This window comes from Protopterus annectens, chromosome 13.part0, assembly GCF_019279795.1.
Source record: "Protopterus annectens isolate FY-2018-M chromosome 13.part0, PAN1.0, whole genome shotgun sequence".
Lineage (NCBI taxonomy): Eukaryota > Metazoa > Chordata > Ceratodontiformes > Protopteridae > Protopterus > Protopterus annectens.
The window spans coordinates 1,289,717,645-1,289,738,720 of NC_056747.1; the positions used below are offsets into that span (position 1 = coordinate 1,289,717,645).

At 38.2% G+C, this 21,076-nt stretch overlaps 1 protein-coding gene across 1 annotated transcript in view; it reads right to left on the reverse strand.

Annotated features, from left to right (window-relative positions):
* CBX1 (chromobox 1) overlaps positions 1-21,076 on the reverse strand; it is a 494,455-nt gene that overhangs the window by 326,658 nt on the left and 146,721 nt on the right. The window contains 1 exon segment of the mRNA XM_044055314.1: positions 9,832-10,009. Within this exon segment, the coding sequence (XP_043911249.1) occupies positions 9,832-10,009 (178 nt within the window).

Below are 21,076 nucleotides of genomic sequence, written 5' to 3' on the forward strand. Positions count from 1 at the left end.
CACAGACACAAAGAACAACCCTTGTCCACATCCTGACAAAACATCTCAAGAAACTCTCACATTAATTCTCATTTTATCAATACTATAGCATACATCACTGCTTCTTTTCCCCCAAAGCAGCACAAACCCTGCAAATCTGTCAAAACTACCCTCTTGTTCCTCTGCCACGACACCCTCCTACTCCCCTCACAACCCCTCTTTAAAACCTATTCCAACCACTACAACAAAAAGATCATTTCACAAGCTCAAACCTTGCTCTAATGCTGACAACCAACCTACACAACTCCTAAAACTAGCAGCCAAAGCTATTGCCTAATCTATTGCCATACTTTTAAATAGATCTATCAAAGAATATGTCCCTAAATTCTGGAAAAAATGCATTTATTCTTCCTCTTCATAAAGGTGGCAATTATACGGATAACTCAAACTTCAGAACAATAGCCATTCTCTCTCCTATCTCAGCGGTCTTGGAAAAATGTATGCATATTCAAATTCTAAATTTTCTACTTCACAAGTAAATCCCATCTCCTACACAGCACAGATTTAGGCCAGGTCATACCACCACAACAGCCCTCATATCCTTCATGGACACAATTAATAGAGCCCGGGACACTGGTTAAATTGTCTCCACCCTATTCCTAGATCTCTCAAAAGCATCAGACACATTCTCTCACCCTCTCCCCATCTATCCCAACTATCTAAAAACATCCTTCTCCCTCCGCCCTTGACAGACAGACAACAGGCGGTTAAATGGCAACATTCCCTCTGTCTTTATCTTAACACTTCTGCTAGAATTCCCCAAGACTCCATACTAGGACCCCTCCTATTCAGCATTTTCATTAACAGTTTTCATTCTTCACTAGGTCAAGGATCACGTACTCAATATGCAGACGACTTGACTATTAGATGCTTCGCCAATTCCATATCTGATCTAGAACAAAAAACTCAACTTACCTTTACCTCCTCCGAGACCTGGATGAATAATAATCACTTATCCCTAAAACCAAGCTCATGCTTTTTTCCCCTAAGAAGACAACCCTCTTAAAACCCAATTCACTATACTTTCTCATAACACAGCAATTGAGGTCGTTACCCACACAAGTCTATTAGGAGTAATTATAGATTAACACCAGAAATCGGACTTACACATACATCACAGCAAAAACTCACCAAAAGTTAGGAATCCTCTATAGGCATAAATACTTCCTTAGCCCTTGCACAAAACAAGTCCTAGTTTCCACCTATTACCCTCTGTCATATATGGTGCTCCTCTACTTACTAATCTCCAATCCTCTCTAAAAGCTAAACTCGCGACTTGTTATAACAAAACAGCCAGATCTGCTACCAATGCGGAATATACCCATCACTGTATCTATCTGGAAGTGCACCTGCTCCTTGTCGTCTCCTCTCAAAATCTAACTGCACCTGCTTAATGCTGACACTGATGCTTAACCCAACATGTCCTATGTAACTATGCCAGGTGTAAACCTCTCTACCTCTACTGTCAGAAATATCTATGTAAAGTCAAACATGTCCTATGTAACCATGCCAGGTGTAAACCTCTCTACCTCTACTGTCAGAAGATATCTATGTGATGTCAAACATGTCCTATGTAACCATGCCAGGTGTAAACCCCTCTACCTCTACTGTCAGAAATATCTATGTAATGTCAAACATGTCCTATGTAACCATGCCAGGTGTAAACCTCTCTACCTCTACTGTCAGAAATATCTATGTAATGTCAAACATGTCCCATGTAACCATGCCAGGTGTAAACCTATCTCTACCGTCATAAATATCTATGTAATGTCAAACATGTCCTATGTAACCATGCCAGGTGTAAACCTCTCTACCTCTACTGTCAGAAATATCTATGCAAGGTCAAACATGTCCTACGTAACCATGCCAGGTGTAAACCTATCTCTACTGTCATAAATATCAATGTAATGTCAAACATGCCCTATGTAACAATGCCAGGTGTAAACCCCTCTAGCTCTACTGTCAGAAATATCTATGTAATGTCAAACATGTCCCATGTAACCATGCCAGGTGTAAACCTATCTCTACCGTCATAAATATCTATGTAATGTCAAACATGTCCTATGTAACCATGCCAGGTGTAAACCTCTCTACCTCTACTGTCAGAAATATCAATGTAATGTCAAACATGTCCTATGTAACCATACCAGGTGTAAACCCCTCTATCTCTACTGTCAGAAATATCTATGTAATGTCAAACATGTCCCATGTAACCATGCCAGGTATAAACCTCTCTCTCTCTCTACTGTCAGAAATATCTATAATGTCCATCTCTTTACATTTGCTGCACTGTACATTTGTCAGTACTATTATTTCAGTAATACAACCAATTAATAGGTTACCTTCACTGTTTATACTCTTGTAATGTACTCATTTCATATGTACACACTCTATGTTTTTTATTTGTGGAGCTTTTCTCCCCAGGCCTCCACTGAAAATAGGCTCAACGGCCCAGTGAACCACACCAGTAAACAAATGCAAATAAACAAAAATATAAACACAGCAAATCTTTTGTGTTCTATGGATAATTTGGAATCAAAGGGTGACGGAAATTATATTTAACCAAAAATGGGACTTGGCTATGATGTTAAAAAAAAGGTTTTGGGTGTAGGAGTTAGAGTGGGGGGTCAGAAAGCAAAAAAAAAAAAAAAAAAAAAATACTGTTATCTGTAACAGAAAAAACATCTGATAGAAAAGTATATTGTAAATATTGTGAACAATATAAATAACGCAGACATGTAAATAACTATGTATATTTTAATAAAGAAACCCTGCTTATATCAATAGGTGCTAAGGGATCCACCTGAGCTACCACCGACTCAAGCAGACTGGATGAAGCAGACTGGTTTAACGTCTCATCCAAAGGACAAACCACATGCAGGAATGCAGCATCCCCTTAAGCAGCAGTACAGTGTTAGCAATGCTTCTTCCTAGTGTGGGAACAGAACCTACACCAAAGACGAGTGTGTGACCTACTGATCCACTGCCCCCATTTAAGGCAAAAGAACAGAAAAAGGATTTGAGGGTGCTGTTTTTTTACCTAGAATGGGTGACAACAAGTACAGTATAACAGCAGTGAAATCAGCAAAGAGATTTCACTAGGGGATGGGGGTCTTATCTTATACAGACAGACTCCAAATTCTGAGAGGTAATGCCAAGCCTTGAGAAAAGTGTGCAGTTCTATGGACCACACACAATAAAAGGTATCAGGCTGCTGGATATGACAAGTGATTACAAAAAGCGTCGCTCAACTGATTATAGATCAGGAGAGAGAGAGTGGGATCACAATATTGGAGTAAAACATCATGAAGCAGATAAAACAGTTACGGACAGCATGAAGGACAAAAAATGGGAGGAACTGCAAATTACATGGACCATTCTCTAGAACTCTGAAATTACTTCTTTGCAAACAGTTACAGATCATCAGAACGAGTGATGGCGAGATGATCCACAAGAGTATACAAGAGACACGGAATAGTGGTGAGATGATCCACAAGAGTATACAAGAGACACGGAATAGTGGTGAGATGATCCACAAGAGTATACAAGAGACACGGAATAGAAGGAAAAAATGAGCAAGAGGGAAGGATGGATGCAAAGACGACAGGAAAATCATACGAACTTAAACAGCAGACTTGATAGGCTTATTTGTAATTAAGTAAATGTAATGGTCTTCAGACATGGGCACACTACCCAGCTATGACGTTGCAAGTGATTTACAGACTCTGGGGATATGCTCATTAGCGAAGTATTCTAGAACTGCAGTACAGCACTGCACGGATTACGGCCTCTGCTTTTTCTCTCTCTACTTGTGAAGACTCATCTTAGTTCCGACTATTAAACTAAAGACCTAGATGTACACACTATATAAAAACACCTGCAGCTGCCATATCCTGTTGCATGTACATTACTGTATGAACAACTGAAATAGCAAAGTGCTGTGCAGCTTTTTTGTACTGTCACGGTGAAAACAAGGACGATTATACTTCTGGTTTATTCTACACACACCTTTCAGGTAAAAGCAGCGAGAAAGCAATAGCTATTTCCAATACGTTAGCAATCAAGTTAACGTTACATCAAGTAACAGAAAAGTAAAAGGCACTTATGTACAGAACAAATGCAGACAGTGTAGGCTTACAGCAAACTGTCCTTGTACACATGGGTATATAGTGAGTTAAGAGCCTCTACCAATATGCAGAAAAGATGTGAGCGGCTAGACCACCACCAGTTAGCCATAGTATACAACTGTGAGAAGGTCAGTGAACATGTACAAGGGATGGAATGGCTAGTATAGCGTGATAAGCCATTACAGAATACATCTAAGCCATACCACACTACCTAGGCTAAAGAATCCTGCTGAGTCAGAGTTATTACCCAGCAAAAATGCCAAGTCATTCCCATCTGCATCTGCAGCAGAAAGATCGAGTTGGAAATGAACTGGAAGTTAAATGGGCTGCAATTACCCAATACAAATAAGAAGTTCAGACTTGCTCCGAAAATAACCTAGAAATCCAGACAGTGATTAGTGAGGCTGCTATAAGTTGGCCAGAAGAGAGGTCTGCAGTGAGAAAAGAAATGCAATCTAAAATGCAACATTTAAAAGGACAGATGCACTACAGGGACATATGACTGTTCAGGTAATAGCACTTAAATAAGGAAAGACATTTTGGCAGGAAGGCGCACATTACAGTTTGGCTCTTTCACAGGCTAAAAAGAAGGATTCTGCATACAACATAATGGTTAAGGCATTTGCCTTACAGAGATAAGGTGCAGGGTTTGATTCTCAAATGTGGTAATTGGCTAGGCTTAAAATGGCTCCCAAGGGCAGTTAGCCTAGTAGTAATCTATGAACCTATGAAAAATGTGACATCTTATTTTAGCCCGAAACGTCTGAATACAATATAGCAAGAAGTTGAAGACTTTGCTGTGTGTAATTGTCTACTGTTTACCATAACAATAATCCAAGAAAAGCCATGCTTCGTTATTCCATTCTGGAAAAACAATGGCATAAATATGCTTCAGTATCAGCAGTCTACACATCTGATGCGTGATATTACACAAGGTTTCCAGAAAGTAGGACACTGACAAATACTACAACAGGTGTAATTAAGGCAAGGATAGCTACATTCAAGACATAAAATTCAGGATGTAGCTGAACTGCATAATGACACAGAATGTTGGCAAAAAAATTAAGATTTTCAAGCAGAAGGGAGTTTTGAAATGTGACATCTAATCCAAACTATCCTTCATATAATGCTTACATCGACAAGCCGATAAAGACAATTAATGTTTAATGAAGAAACCAAAGAGCATTAACGGTAACTGTTACAGGGACGGTCATTTGTCAACCAGCATTACTGGAATACAAAAGCATTCTACTGCAAGGTTACCTATCGTCTACTCAGTTATTTAAGGGTTGTAGGTCAAAAGGAAGGATTTTTTGAGTCAGCAAAGACGTGTAGGAAATCAAAATCATCTTAAAGAGAAACTGCAACTGAATAAGTCAAGACAGAGATGCTATTAGAATAACCAAGCTAGCCCTCTGTGCTCAGTGAGTGAGGGAGACAAGGTTGAATTCAGCGCTGTTTCACTAAGGAGCAGCCAGGAGCTGCATTCCAGGAAAGGGAATAGCAGAAACTATATGCTGTATAACCTGCACACTGAAAGCTGCTAGGAAGAAACAGTGGAGGTTTGTTCAAGAAAAATACATTTTAAGTCACAACAATATTGTCTTTGATGTTATGAGAAGAGCAGAAGTCCCAGAGAAGTCTCAAGTGGAGCATTCAGACAAATATTGGAGAGAGTTATCCTCTGAGATGCTTGCAGTAGGCATAACAAGATGACAGCAACCACACAACCTGTCAAAGGAATTAACAGAGGAAAACAGTATATTTACACCTGCAACAACTACAGCCACACAAGTAGTTTTGTTCTCCACACATTTTTTTAAGACTTGTATGCACAATGAGGTACAGAATTTGACAGTGCGCACAAATCAATCTCAAAACATCAGAATGTAGTTTCCTCCTTACCTCAAGAAGCACAGAGCTCAGGGTTTGGTCAACACATAAGGGTGTGGGAAGCAAAGCCTATGATATTGGTGGGGGGCGGGCAACTTTGCTACTTGTGGCAAACGTCTTACAAGCTTTTGCTATTTTCCTTTAAAGCAAACTGTGGCCTAGACAACACAAACAGTACACCTAAACTGTGGCCTAGACAACACAAACAGTACACCTAAACTGTGGCCTAGACAACACAAACAGTACACCTAAACTGTGGTCTAGACAACACAAACAGTACACCTAAACTGTGGTCTAGACAACACAAACAGTACACCTAAACTGTGGCCTAGACAACACAAACAGTACACCTAAACTGTGGCCTAGACAACACAAACAGTACACCTAAACTGTGGCCTAGACAACACAAACAGTACACCTAAACTGTGGTCTAGACAACACAAACAGTACACCTAAACTGTGGCCTAGACAACACAAACAGTACACCTGTTCTTCTGAACTGGCAAATTTCACAGCAAAAGAAACTAAAATTGATACAGTACATTTCCTCAAGGCCTATTATTAAACTGTAAAAAGGGGACGAAGGACACTTTCATATAAGCAGGCAATAAAGAAGACCTTTCTCGGCTAAAGCAGCCTTATAACTCCATTTTCAAGCCCTACATAGTTAAATCTTCTGACAATTGGAGAATGGCTATGTCACATTACACAACTTACTTATTTTCTCTTAAATGAAGTTCCTATATACATGGGAGTTGGACAGATGCTTGATGAGAAAGTATGCAAAATCCACACTTTTTCAAAACTGGCTATTCAAATATGGCTGCACTGGAAAGTAATCTTTCCATCAACGTCCATTAAATTCAGCTAGGAGTTCACTTTATTAAGTAAAGTGCTCTAAAGCCCTTGCATTTAAAAAAAAAAAAAAGATATACATATATACACACACACACACACACACACACACACACACATATATATATATATGTGAATGACTCCAGATTTTTTATTTTTTATTTGCTAAAGCAACATTCATACTGCCATTCATGAGCCATAAACTGCAAATGGTCTCCCCAAAAAAACTTTCAGTCTTAGTAAATGTTTTTGTTTCCAATAGAACTTAGAACACCTGCACACCTATGCATTAATCTTGATCTGTACCACAGTTAAGTGACACGTCTGAGCTTTACTTACTGAAAATGAAGGGTGACACCACAGACTATGCAACTTTTGGATGGAAAATTGATCTAGCTTCAGTCTGAATGTTCCAAACATCGTTTCTGCATCTATATTCTTCAGTGCAGACTAGATTATCTGTACGTGAAGAGCAGATGCAACTGGAACACTAACAGCCTATAGGATTTTAACTTTAAACTCTTCTCTGAAGGTAAAAGATAGTTATTCTCCTGTTTATTACAAAGGCAACAGGGTTACTAACTTTTTGTTTCCTTTCTTTCTGTCCTCTATATCTACAGACCATTCACTTGTTACTGGTGGGGGTGGGGAGTTATTCTCCAGATATCCATGAGGATTTTTTCTCCCAGTTCTAGCATAAATATTACTGCAGTGGTTGGAGTGAGGGCCTGTTACACCTTCCCCCATGGGCATCTGCGTTCCCCTGATTTCCCATGAAGGCTACTACAGTCATTTCCCTTAACATAAGACAATTCCCTTTGTGTCCCCACTGACCTTCTCTAGCCTCTAAGCTACTAAACTACCTCAGGTCATCTATGTCACTGTTAGGGCTTCATCCCTTCATGAACCAGGGTTACACTATGAATGAGTCTTTTAAGCTCTCCCCTTCAAAAACAAATCTACACAAGGCATAGCTTCTGTGGATTTTGCAAACAACATATCTCAGAAACTTACATCAGACGTTCTTCCACATAAATCTTCAAAAATTACAAGCTACATTCTGCTAATGGAAATGTTCATGGATATGTTAAAGTGAAACTGTGTAAAAATCTACTAACAGCTTTCAGAAGACCAAGTTTTTGTGGACTACACCAGCATCATGAATTCACAAACTTTGATGTTAAAAGTAAGGAAACAGTCCCCCAGGCTTTCCCTACCTGAAGTGTTGAAGACTATTACCTAACTAAACACTAACCTTTTCCACTAAGACCAAATTCTACGTTATCCTGCTGACTGCTCAAGTCATGGGTCATAAGGAAATTCAGTGACTAAATGAGGTTTTCAGCTTCTTGTTTTCTACAGAAGTAAAAACTTCTGCCCTGGGTGTTGCATTAGGCTATACAACCCCAACCCAACAACTCCAACTTATATAAACAAAGTCTAGGTTACACAACATTGTGCAAAAGGGAGAAAATAGAACGAAAAACTAACCAATTTAATAACGCTTCTCTGTGACGACTTCAGTCTCACTCAGTAGTTAGGGTTCCAAATTCTAATTCAGAATTTCAGGGATTGCTTAAAACAGGAATTTGCACATGACAACAAACAATTTTTGGAAGAGAAAGTTATGATGGGCTACACATGAATTTCGAGCATAACTACCCAGAATTTACCCATTTGGGTGATACCAGTGGCTGTATAGGTATCCTAAACATCATAATCACCGTGAATGTATAGACCCTAGGCGTACAAATAAGGGAAATAAGAATTGACCTTTTGACTCCATCAGAAGCACTTGATTATGAATACCAGATAATGAAATAATGACCTTTAACTGATCAAACCAGGCAATAGTTTTAACATAAAAACAAAGTTTAAATCATTAATCTTTACTACATGATTCTGAATTTCAGAACCTTTCTGTTGGAGGCCGAGCAAATTCTAGAGTGGAAACAAATGCTAGCCTAAAACAAATGTTCTGGGCCAAAGCCAAATGGTAGTCTCATCTAACAAATGGGAATCTGTAAGAATGTAAAGTCGTAGCCTCATTACTAAGAAAAAAGCAACTATAAAATTAACGTATGGCCATCATGAGTTCTGCATTTTAAATCAGAATCACTAAATTCAATTAAAAATTATAATATGAACCCTGGAAACAAGGATAAATGGAGTTTTAAAAACTTTCACAATGATAAAACAAAAATGAAGGCATTTTTATCACTTTAGAAGATATCACCACACTGATGCTGGTAAGGTAAATACGCAACCCAAACGTGCTGTTTTTTTTAAGCTGGAATGATGGAGTGGTTCTCAGTGGTTCCCTACTTTGTTAACAACCACATACCTCTGTTTAGATATTTAACACAATGCAATTCAGTGACAATTTTGGCTAAATCTGTCTCCTGGGAGGTCTTACCTGCTAGGCACTTTAAAGAGATGCAATAAATCGTAACCTGCCTGGAAATCAATCCCTCACAATAGTTTGCAACAGTAAATATGGTGATTCGTCTTCATTCTGGCATGTTCTATGATGACAGAAGAGAAACCACTATAGCAGCTCGCTTCACGCAATTACATGAGACCAACAGTATATGGCGTGAAAAAGTGATTACATCACCCAGCACCAATGCACAAACAACATCAATGCTACTTCTGTAGTTACTAAAGTAGTAAAAGGCTTCCATAACACAAGTCTGCTGCTACAAAATAACAGCACCATCAGTCACAGGACTGTGTCCACTGGAGATTTTAACACTGCAAACAGAGAGCAAAATAGCACACTAAATAAAATCAAAGGAAATCAAGGTCAGTGTTTTAATGGGAGTTCTGTTCTCATTCACAACTGAAAGTGCTAATTCTTGTACAACAAGCGACATGGTAAATAAGTTCTTTCCTTTTTCACAAAGACTATACTTACTCTGAAAAGCCTTTCCATTTCAAGAGGTATTCAACCTTTCCTTTCACCACACGTCTATCTAGAACTTTCTCCACCACATACTCTTCCTCCTCTTCCTCTACAAGTTCTTCCACTTTTTTTTTGTTTTGTTTTTTTCCCATTGTGTTTGCCAATTTATCAGCCGGAATTGGTGCGGCTGCTAAAATAAATAATGAACAAACAAGCATCAGCGACTGTGATTAGAAAGTAAAATAGCATTTCCTGCAACTAATTTATAGTCTAAAATGACACAAAACAGAAAACAAGTTATGAGGGAGAAACTAAGTTTATCATGCAAGCTGGTGATTTTAATTTTTTCCCCCTTAGCAACTACAATTCGAAGAGAACAAATACATTCTTAGACCCCGTTACTCAATATTATTTGGCGCTAGGATACCAAAGTGTGCCACGATGTTCTTCAAATCTCTAGCCTGGTGAGAATACACAGGTAAGTCGACATTAGTGTAATGGTGAAGACAGTACAGTTGTGTAAGCAAAATTACCAAACCAGAAGATCCTCAAAAGATCACTGCTGCAGTAGCCTAAGCCATACCGGTTATATCCTGCATAGGATACCGGTTAGATCCTGCATAGGATAGAACAGCTGGCTAGCTTCCACAGTTTCAGGGCACCTTCCATGCCCCCAAACTGGTAGTCAGCTCGAGCTGAGCCAAGTAAATATCAGGTTTGGGTGCGAAATGTCTTCAGAGATTTAATGCCAACTGAGAGATGGAGGTTACGCCCCAACAGTATACAGCTACAAGTAAAATGAAACCAATGTCCACAACCTGGCATAAAAACCACTAAAATAAGGGGAATGGCGGGAGAGGCTACTGCAGCCGTGATCATTCAAACATCTACTGTTATGGCACGTTTAAACTGTACTATGGTCATCATATTGATCACTGCTGCAGTAGCTTAAACTAGATGAGTAGATTTCCATAGCTTACATTGGGGGGGGGGGTGGAAGGGGAAATGTCTGGGTGCCCCTTGAAAATGGTCCTAGCAAAGCCTGATTTAGCCCTGGAGATGGAATCAAGCTTAAAATGCTAAGTAACAATCTGTATTGAAAACAAAGTTTTAGCTTCTAGAATACTCCTAAAAATAAACCCTTTCCAGAAAACCACAGATGAAGCCAAGGCCCTGGCAGAGCGAGCCCTGACCCTGCCTGGAATAATTTTGTTGTGACGAGTATAACAAAAGATAATAGCCTTGGACAACCATTTGGAAATGGCCTGTTTTGGCACAGGTTGCCTTTTTTTCTTACCATCACAAGAAATGAACTGATCAGAAGTTGTGAAAGATTTTGTTTTGTCAAGACAGTAACCAAATTGTCTATGGACATCCAAGGTACCGAGCCATCCTTTCTCCCTCATTTTTGGGTTCATGAATGAAAACAAGGAGATGGACAGTTTGGCTTAAAGTAAACCTGAACACCACTTCAAAGTAGGATTAATTCTCAAATAAGTCCTATTCTGTGAATAAAAATGAGACAGGGTTGACCCACCATAAGAGCTTACAACTCGGATACTTTTCCTGCAGTGGTCAGAGCAATCAGTAAAACAGTTTTCCCATATTAAGAAACCTCAAGTCAATCAGATGAGCTGGTTCAAATGGACCAAGTATTAAGTTTTAAGATCCCAAGGATAAGCCAGACTTTCTTGGGAGGTCTCTCATGCAAAACCCCATTCAAAAATGTTTTGACATCAGAATACATTGATAGAATGGGATCCATGGGCAGACCTGCTGAAATCGCCGATAAATTAACTTGACAAATGACTATGAAAGGCCACAGGATAGCAACAGACACAAACATTATAAAACCAGAGAACAACTAGCCCTGAATGGGTGCTGGTTATGTTGGTGTCACCAACCACAAAACCTTTTCCATTTGCTAAAATAAGATTTTCTAGAGGAAGATTTTCTTGCCTCCATAAGTACTTGTTGCACATCCTCAGTAAACAGGTGATTACCCTATCATCCAGTCAGTTAGTTCAAGTTATTTGGGGTTGGAATGTATCAAGCATTCCTGTTCTTGTGTGAGTAGATCCACTCTGTGATGGAGTTAAAATTAGACTTTTGAATGTTTACTTGGAATCTAGACTTGTATAAGAGATCTCTCTTCCAAATAAGAGATTCCTGACACTTTGAAAATGACTCTGCAAAGATAAGCAAGTCATCTAAATGTGGAAAAGTGTGAAAATCCTGCACCCTGCAATGGCCCGTTACTGGAGCTAGACTCTTTGTGAGCACTCTTGGTGTAGTAGATAGCCCAAAGGGTAAAGCAGAGAACTGATAATGTGATCCAGATACACAAAACCTTAAAGAAATGTCTGAAATCTTGATGACTAGGGATGTGATAAGAATCTTTTAAATCTAGAGTTACCAAAAAACTCAAATGTGGAAGAAGGGGTAACAGACTGTAGCAGTATTTTCAAGTTGGGCACTATCACAAGTTGCTTTAGGAAATAAAGATCCAGAACTGCTCTACAGGCATTTTTTTCTTTGGCACCAAAGACATCCTTGAATAAAAAATGTTTCTCAACTGGGAAAGATGAACTGTTTCTATTACTCCCTGAGACAACATGTGCTGTAAGATGGGGGGGGGGAAGAGAAATTTGGTCTGGTGGATGAGAAATAACTTCCTGGATTGGAGGATTTTTTTCCCACAGTCATTTGTAATCTTGTTGAATGAGCTTCAGAACCCATTTGTATGAAACTATATGCTGCCAAAGAGAGAGCTGGAGATTCAAACCTTCTAGAAGGGATAAGGGACTACCATGGTGGGAAAGGGGAGGGGCAGAGGGCAAGGTCCCCTATATAGTCATTCTGACTTGTTTGCTTGCCCTTTGGTTTGGGGGGAGCTTCTTGCTTTCTTTTTGGAACCCCCTTGCCATTATTTAAATAATATATATATATTTTTTAAATTATAAGATATCTATAACTCTGTCAACACAATGTCCACTCCTTACCTCATTTTCTCCCTCTCCTCAGTGTTTATTACTACTCAAAAATAAATATATATAACAGAAATCTCATTTGTCCATAACTATTATGTAATACATACACACTACTAACTTCATTTTTTCTCACAGTGATCTTCACTGAAATGCTTGTGTGTTTTTCTTTTTGAACCTGTATCTACCAGAAAACTGTACTGAATACTACTTTGTATAGACTAACTAGAGGATGTGTATTCTGCATCTTACTGTACATATACTATTGTACTAATTATTGTATTTTGCTTATACTTCTGTGGAGCTTTTCTCCCCAGGCCTCCGCTGAAAATGGGCTTCTGGCCTAGTTGGACTTTCTTGGTAAAAAAATGTAAATAAAATATATAATAAATGTCTGCTTACCAGTACTTTTCTAGGAAGATTGTTGTTGTCCTTTAAACTTCTTTTTTGCAGGGAGGCAAGCTCCCCTGCACCCCCCGAACTTGTATATACCAACTCAGAGATTATCACACCTCAGAGAACAGGGAATATCCCAAGAAATTGCCATCTCGGACTTGGTATATTTAAGTCCATCTTTTTGGTCATTCAGTCTGTTTTGGGGCTTACTCTAGGGAGTCCTGACATTTCAAACGGTTACCAATTTTAATGCACAGTGACTACAAGTTTCACAAAACACAAGATGCAGTAAAGCTTTGCTACAGTTTCCTTTCTCTCTACCAGTGTAGGATACGAGACTATCCTGAATCATGCCCTCATATAGGTAGAAGGTGCGTGACAGCTCTAACCTGCATCAGAGTTAAAAATGTAAATCACACCATATGGAGTACTGAGTGCAGTCTGAAATACTTGCTGACGAAGCTGACCCAATGCAGACGGTGTCAGAGTTTTCATTTAGGGACTCTAAAGCAATGGAATTAAGTAGTTCTGCCTTTGTGAAAAAAACGGACAAACCGTATACATCTGGAAATGTCTCACTTGAGAGCAGTTTGCCCAAGAACTGAAAAATGCTTTGCAACTGTTTTGGTCCTTTTGACAGTCCACAGCCATGACCTTGTATACCTTTAACATACCCGAGACACCAACCTATGTTAGAATACAAACTGTACATCATGTAGCGTCCTTAATTAATACTGAAATATATGGTGACAAAGCTGACCTGAGTCAGATGAATCTTACCGCTTCATGTTACATGGTAGCAAAACTAACTCAGTTACGTGATTTTTATTTTAAGTGTACACATATAGAAATGAATTACGTGACTTATTTTAAGTGTACGCATATAGAAATGCCTTGCTTCAGGGTAACTTGTCTAAGAACTGAAAAATTTTTGTTAAAAAAAAATGTATCTCCGAAGCAAACCCAGGCTGTCGCTGAAAAGGGACTTGCAGCTACTTTCATTTATCTCGGTAAAATATTTAAACAAAAAAATATCCGAGTACTATGCTTCTGTGTGCTATTCAGTAAGTGGTTTTCAAAGTTTATATCTGAGTTTTACACAGGAAGAAGACAAAATGTTACAAACCAGAGGCAAAAGTTTCAGACACAGACGCACACAATTTGCCATATGTTCCTCACAAGCGCATAAGGTTCCACTGTGTCCACTGATAGTTACTAAATTAAAGAAATGATCCAAAGACTTGGTTTCAAAACAATGGTGTGTACAGTGGCCTGTGATACAGAAGAGCTCAAAATAAGTGAGAGAGTCAAACGTTTGAGAACAAATCACTGGAACCACAGCATCAAAAATTATGTTGCAGATATGGCAATAAGTACAATAAGAAAGGTAGGTCCTGCAATTTACCAGGTATGCAGATTTTGTAGAAAAAGAAGCCATACTACTGACTTTGTAAAATTGAGAGAAACACATTTTCAGTTGAAAAGATACACACTGTTACACAGCTAAGAAAACTAGTTGTCTGCAGGCATGACTTGTATTAGCAACATGCAAGACAAAAGATACAGAAAAGGTGCAACCAGAAAAAAGAGCTGGAAATCTAGAATGAGTGAAATTAATAGCTGAAGTAAAGCATTTAGATTACATACTGATGCAGAGTTTAACAATGTCTACTTTAACATTCAAAGCACTTGGTCTGAAAGAGTAAGTATGCAAATGACACCTCCACAGCATCTGCGTAAGAGACAGAGATCCCTTCAGTGATCAATGCAAAAAATAACAACAATCCCACTGTATAGCTGTAATAACCTGACTGGCAACAGAGTACCCTGAGGAGTAAGCAACCCTGGGGGTACAACCACACTTGCAACCTCCCACAATCAGACCACTGACTGCCTGCCTAGGACAACTGACTGACACAACATAAGATTTCTCCTCATCACCACATTATGGTGACAACCCTAATCCCAAGTGTTAAAAAGTTACTAAAATATCAGTCTTCCTTCAGGTGACACTACATGTGTCGGTTCTGCTGGGGGCATTTATGCTGACAGGACTCTGACAGATGTGAAGCCTTAGCCATAACAATTTTGAAAGGCCAAAGAAAAGCACAGAAAACAAAATCAAAACATATTGACAACAGTATGGCAAAAATACAGTAAACCAAGAAGAACTTTTCACTTCAAGATGCTTAAAACAAGAGACAAACTGTTAATGCCAAGAAAAAGCCTAAAGACCCTATCAGCCAAAATAAAACTTGAGCAGAGCAGCAAAAATGGCATGGGCAAAGACCAGTGTAGGGAATGAACAGTTAGAAGAAAAATGAAAATATCACAGCAAAGGGGTTCTGCTCTGTACACACACACACACACGTACACACACACACGTACACACACACACGCACACACACACGTACACACACACACACACACACACACACACACACACACACACACACACACACACACACACACACACACACACACACACACACACACACACACACACACACACCCCTACACACACCTGCAGGACTGATCAAAGGAGAAAATGAACCATACGACAAACAAGAATAAATGCTGGAAATAACCGAAGAAGGTCAGATCTGCATTAATCTTGCTACCATGATGAGCAGCAAGCAACATCTGGGGAAAGATGACAATGTGAGGCTACTATGAGTAAAGGAGGAGAAGCTGAATATGAAAATTAACACTGCTGAGCTGACTCGAAACTGGCATTTCAGTCATAGTGGTTAAGGAAGATTAATCAGACCACATCAGATACATCGTTATGAATCATTCAAGCATATCAGTGGAGCAGAGTGCAGCAGGAAAGCCTGTCTAGTAAGACATATCTTAATACATAGCTCTTCTCCACTGCAATCTCTTACAATGACATGCAACACATCAATCAATAATGAACCAGGCACCAGAACGCATGGTAAACGCCTATCCTTCCCCCCTCACTCAGTAATGAATCAGACACCAGAATGCATGGTAAACGAGTATCCCCCCCTCACTCAGTAATGAACCAGGCATCAGAATGCATGGGTAAATGCCTATCTTTCCCCCATCACTCAGTAATGAGTCAGGCACCAGAATGTATGGTAAACACCTATCCTTCCCCCATCACTCAGTAATGAACCAGGCATCAGAACGCATGGTAAACACCTATCTTTCCCCCATCACTCAGTAATGAGCCAGGCACCAGAACGTACCGTAAACACTTATCCTCCCCCCATCGCTCAGTAATGAACCAGGCACCAGAAAGCATAGTAAACACTTCCCCTTTCCCCATCACTCCGACTATCAAGAAATTATGGAAAGAATGACTGACTGTCCAGCAGTACTAGAAATGCTGTAAAAACCCCAGTTTTCTGTTTGGCAGCAGAAACAGAATGCTGGAATTTGTAAAACCACCTACTCCAACTGACTTTTGTTTATAAAAACAGTTTTAACATGATGCAATCAAGTCCAAGAGTGACTTAAAAAGTTATTTTGCCTCCCCCCACTAATGTGACTATGTGCATCACAAAACAGACACGGCTGGGGGGCGGAGCCTAGATGGCAAACAGATGAGCACCATTTTTTAGAGCTCCACAAAACAGTACTAGAAAACAGGGAAAAAATTATTGTCGTTAACCAGAAATAGAAAAAAAATATTAAGGAACTTAAGAACTACAACGCTACCAAATTTCAAGAAATATTATTGAATTGTTCCTGTCACAATATTCTGAAGAACAACACAGTTGTTTGGTAATGGCCAGTTTAAAGAATTATCACTCAAAAACCATTCTGAAGAAGGAGATACAACTGATGTCTTCCACATTACATGAACTGTCGTTGAAAATGGAGAGATTCGCTGATAATTTGGAAAGTTTCAAGGGAAAACTGCCAAAAGCAAACAAATGTACTAGAAGAAATACTGCAGCAACAACAAAGTAAATTACTTGATATGGAGACATCACTAAATGACATTGATGGAAGACTCAAAAAAGAGGAAAATCAGAAAGAATTCTTACTTCACCAAAATAACTTGCTACTTAATAAAGTGGATGATTTAGAAAACAGGGAGAGGAGAACTAATATAAGAATATTTGGCCTTCCAGAAAAAAACTGAGGGAGAAGACATCATCACCTTTTTGAATTCCTGGCTTCTTGAAGTGCTTGATTTAAAAGAGGGATTATCAAATGGAATAGAAAGAGCTCACAGAGCCATAGGAAAATCTATACCCTCTTCACTTAATGCATCACCAAGATCAATTGAGCTAAAGTTCCTGTCCTTCTTGGATAAAGAGCTCATTTTAAAAACAGCCTGGAGAAAAAGTCCCATACCATATAAACAGAGTCAGATCAGATTTGACAATGATTATTCTGCAAAAGTGCTAGAAACAAGGAAAAAAAATTGACCATTAGTGAAACTTCTCAAACAAAATAAAAAGCGCAGATGGTATATCCTGCTAGAATCAGAAGTTTCTATTCAAATGACTTGAGAACCTTTAACACTGAAGAAGCTTCTACCTTCATCAAGAATAATAATATCATCACAATTCCTGAAGAAATTGACTGGACTGTTTCCACCAACTTGAAAAGATCTCCAGAAAAAAAATACTTGGTCTGATGTAAGGAAAAAGAAACACAGAACTGATTCTAAAACTACACAGTCTTCCAAATCTCTCAAAGAATGAACAAAGATATAGACTTCTGGACTTAACCTCAAAATGTATGTATTTTATCTGTTATATTGCCTATTATACTCAGACATTTATACTTTTCTTAAACTTATTATTTATGCAACATACTCATCACAAGTCTAGTGGTTGTGTCTGATAATGTTAAATGGCTTTATAACTTAGAGTGACTTCTAAAAATATAGTTACATCTCATTCACAGGCAGTGAGGAAAACCAGATTCAAATGTTATCTTTCACTTTAGTATAACTAGTTATATGTAAAGGAAGAACAGAAACAACATATACATAAATGTTTTTTCTCATCTCCCTTTTTAATAGTATATTTAGTTCACCTCATTGTTGCATAATAGGAATTGAAAAATTTTAATCATAGTTTCTGTGGCTTACTGACTTCACTACACTTCAAATTCTAGAGTCACTATAAACAGAGTTAGTTCCATTACTGGGTTCTGACAATGTTGTTATTTGAAACATTCTTATGCGCTAGTTAGAGCTTCCCTTGTCTGCTATGAAAGATTTAAGGTGGAAATAGTCAGTTACGGAATCCCCTGCTTGTCTGTTGTTAAGGTAGCGCTAGTAGTGTGATATCAGTTAAAACTGCGGTGGTGGTGCTGCGGTAGCGTTGTCGCCTCACAGTTAGACGTTGCCCGTTCGATTCTCAGTTAGAGTGTCTTCTGTGTGGCGACATGCGTGAACGGCGTTCCTTCGTTGAAGGCTGTGCGTTAGGCCCGGCAAGCCAGCACGTAAAACTCTACTGCCAATCATTAGCGGACCGGAGTTCTGCTGTGGCGACCCCTAACCGGGAAAAGCCGAAAGACACAAACAAACAGTATTGTGATATCAGTTGCACAAGCAGTATATTTTAAGCTTATTTAATGTGGTCTTTGGATTATTAAAATCTACAAACCCTGACTTCTTTTAAATAAATAAAAAGAATAGGTGTGAAATCAGTGACAGAGTAGCTGTTTTTCATGTAGGGAACACAAAAAAGAATTTACAGCAACATTGAATAACATTCAATTGAAAAAATAATAGAAGCATTACAGACTACATTGTTACACTTGAAGTAAACACAGTCCTTTCTTACTTCTAAGTTATTCCCATGCTATAAGATGCACTATACTATGGTGATCCAGTAAAATGACATGTCTGACAGTTTTATAAGCATCTGTTACAGCGTTGCAAGTGTAAATAGGAAAATGTGTGTGAGATGCACACATCAGCTGCAGTTGTGACATACTTTTGTGCACATAATAAAGTAAAATTAATACAGGTTTCAGACATATTACACTGAATATTTCATTAACCTGGTACCATAAATCTAATTTCAGAAGCCACAAAGGGACTTATTACCTTGTACTTTTAACTCCTGCTTATTTGAATATAATGTGCATATTGCTTTATTAGATAACAGTAAACCCTGTACTGTGCAGTGTTGTTGTTTTCCTCTGCTCACACTACCTAGACATGTTCATTTGAATTGATTAAGTAGTAACCAAATAATAGTGAATACAGTAGATGGTAAATTACTGATTACTCTCCTCCCCCTTTAGTGCTTTCTAATCGTTGGTAAGTGGGGTTCAACTTTCAGTAAAGATACTGGTAATTAGCCAAAATTCTTACACCAACTGCACTACTAAATTGTATGGACATGTGTACTTATTTTCTATGATGAACAGTTGATTTATTCCCAGCAAAACTTTAAGCCATGGTTCTATAACTCATAACATTGGCATCTCAGACAGTCTTGCGAGTGCTTGTTGATGTATTGTGGGAGTTGCCTTGATAACAGGGAAGTACTGGGAAACCTATAGTAAAACGGCACATAAATTAACATAATAAAGTAGTTTATATGTCATTCATTCCACCAAGAATTGTTGGAATTACACATTTACGGACATAGGTTTCTAAGAAACACAAATCCTAAACAATATTCTGTATGCTACACATCTGGTTAAGGCAGGGATTTATAACATAAACTACCTTTAATCCTTCAGACATTAGTTGTATAGCTGACTATTATGCAGATGATATTTTTACTGAATATTGACAACTGTTTAAATAATAAGGTTATCAGTTTCTTAGTGAGATGGTTGGTAAAATGAGTTCACCCTGAAATTTCATCTTTATTTCCTTACAGTAAATGGCCCACGAGAAAATGCCTTCATGGTCGGCTTCTGCTACTGCTTCAAGTAGTAAAATAAGACAATTTGTAAATTGTAATTCCTGATGAGAAATTCAAGTAGAACACTAATTAAATAGATACGAGATGGAGAGATTTCTTAAGGCACTGTTCAGCTTAATAGGTTTTGTAATTTTTAGAGTGTCGTTACTTTTAACAATTTAATAACATAGAAGGGAGTCTGCCTACTCCTCTATCGTGCTGCATGACACAGTCTTTGATAAAAACTCTACTATAAAGGTTCTAAGGAACTGTGGCTGTGCAGAACACCTTCAGTAACGCTCTGTCTTGACTAGCATTTTGTTCAATATTCTGTGATGATATTCTCATAATATGAATTGTTGTTATAACTATGCATTAGTATTAAGAAGTTTATAAATTGCTCACCCACATGGCCACTTATCAGGGCAAACTGCTTCTGTTTCATCATCAATGAGTGATCACTATGGCCTAATGTTGCCTTTCTTCATTTTTTCATTTAATTTGTCACAACGACATTCATGGGTGGACATAAAATAAAATGAATCTGGTTATGCTTTCATTTGTCTCTAATTGAAAGCATGTGAGTGATACGTAGAAATTTATGACATGTATTGTTCACTCAAACATATTTACATTATCATCTCTAGTGAACACAACTCTAAGGGTTCATTCTATGGACTACATAGTTTGTAGTATGATTCAAGTGTTCTGAATAGACTTGTCCAAATTTATCTTCACTTATTGACACATTTCTAAATCTACTTCACTCAGTTATATTCTTAGTATGTAGGAGAGTGTTTATCTGACATGATCATTAGTATACTGGTCATATCAGAATATTGGAGACTATTAATATGTGTGTATATATATATATATATATATATACTACTCTCAGGCTAAAGAGAACTAATGTTAAGCAACATTTACTGTGTTATAAATGAGATTTTACTTTATGAATGTTTAAGTAGTGCATGATAGGATGACTATATTTTGAAAAAGAAGTCTAATCTAAAATTAAAC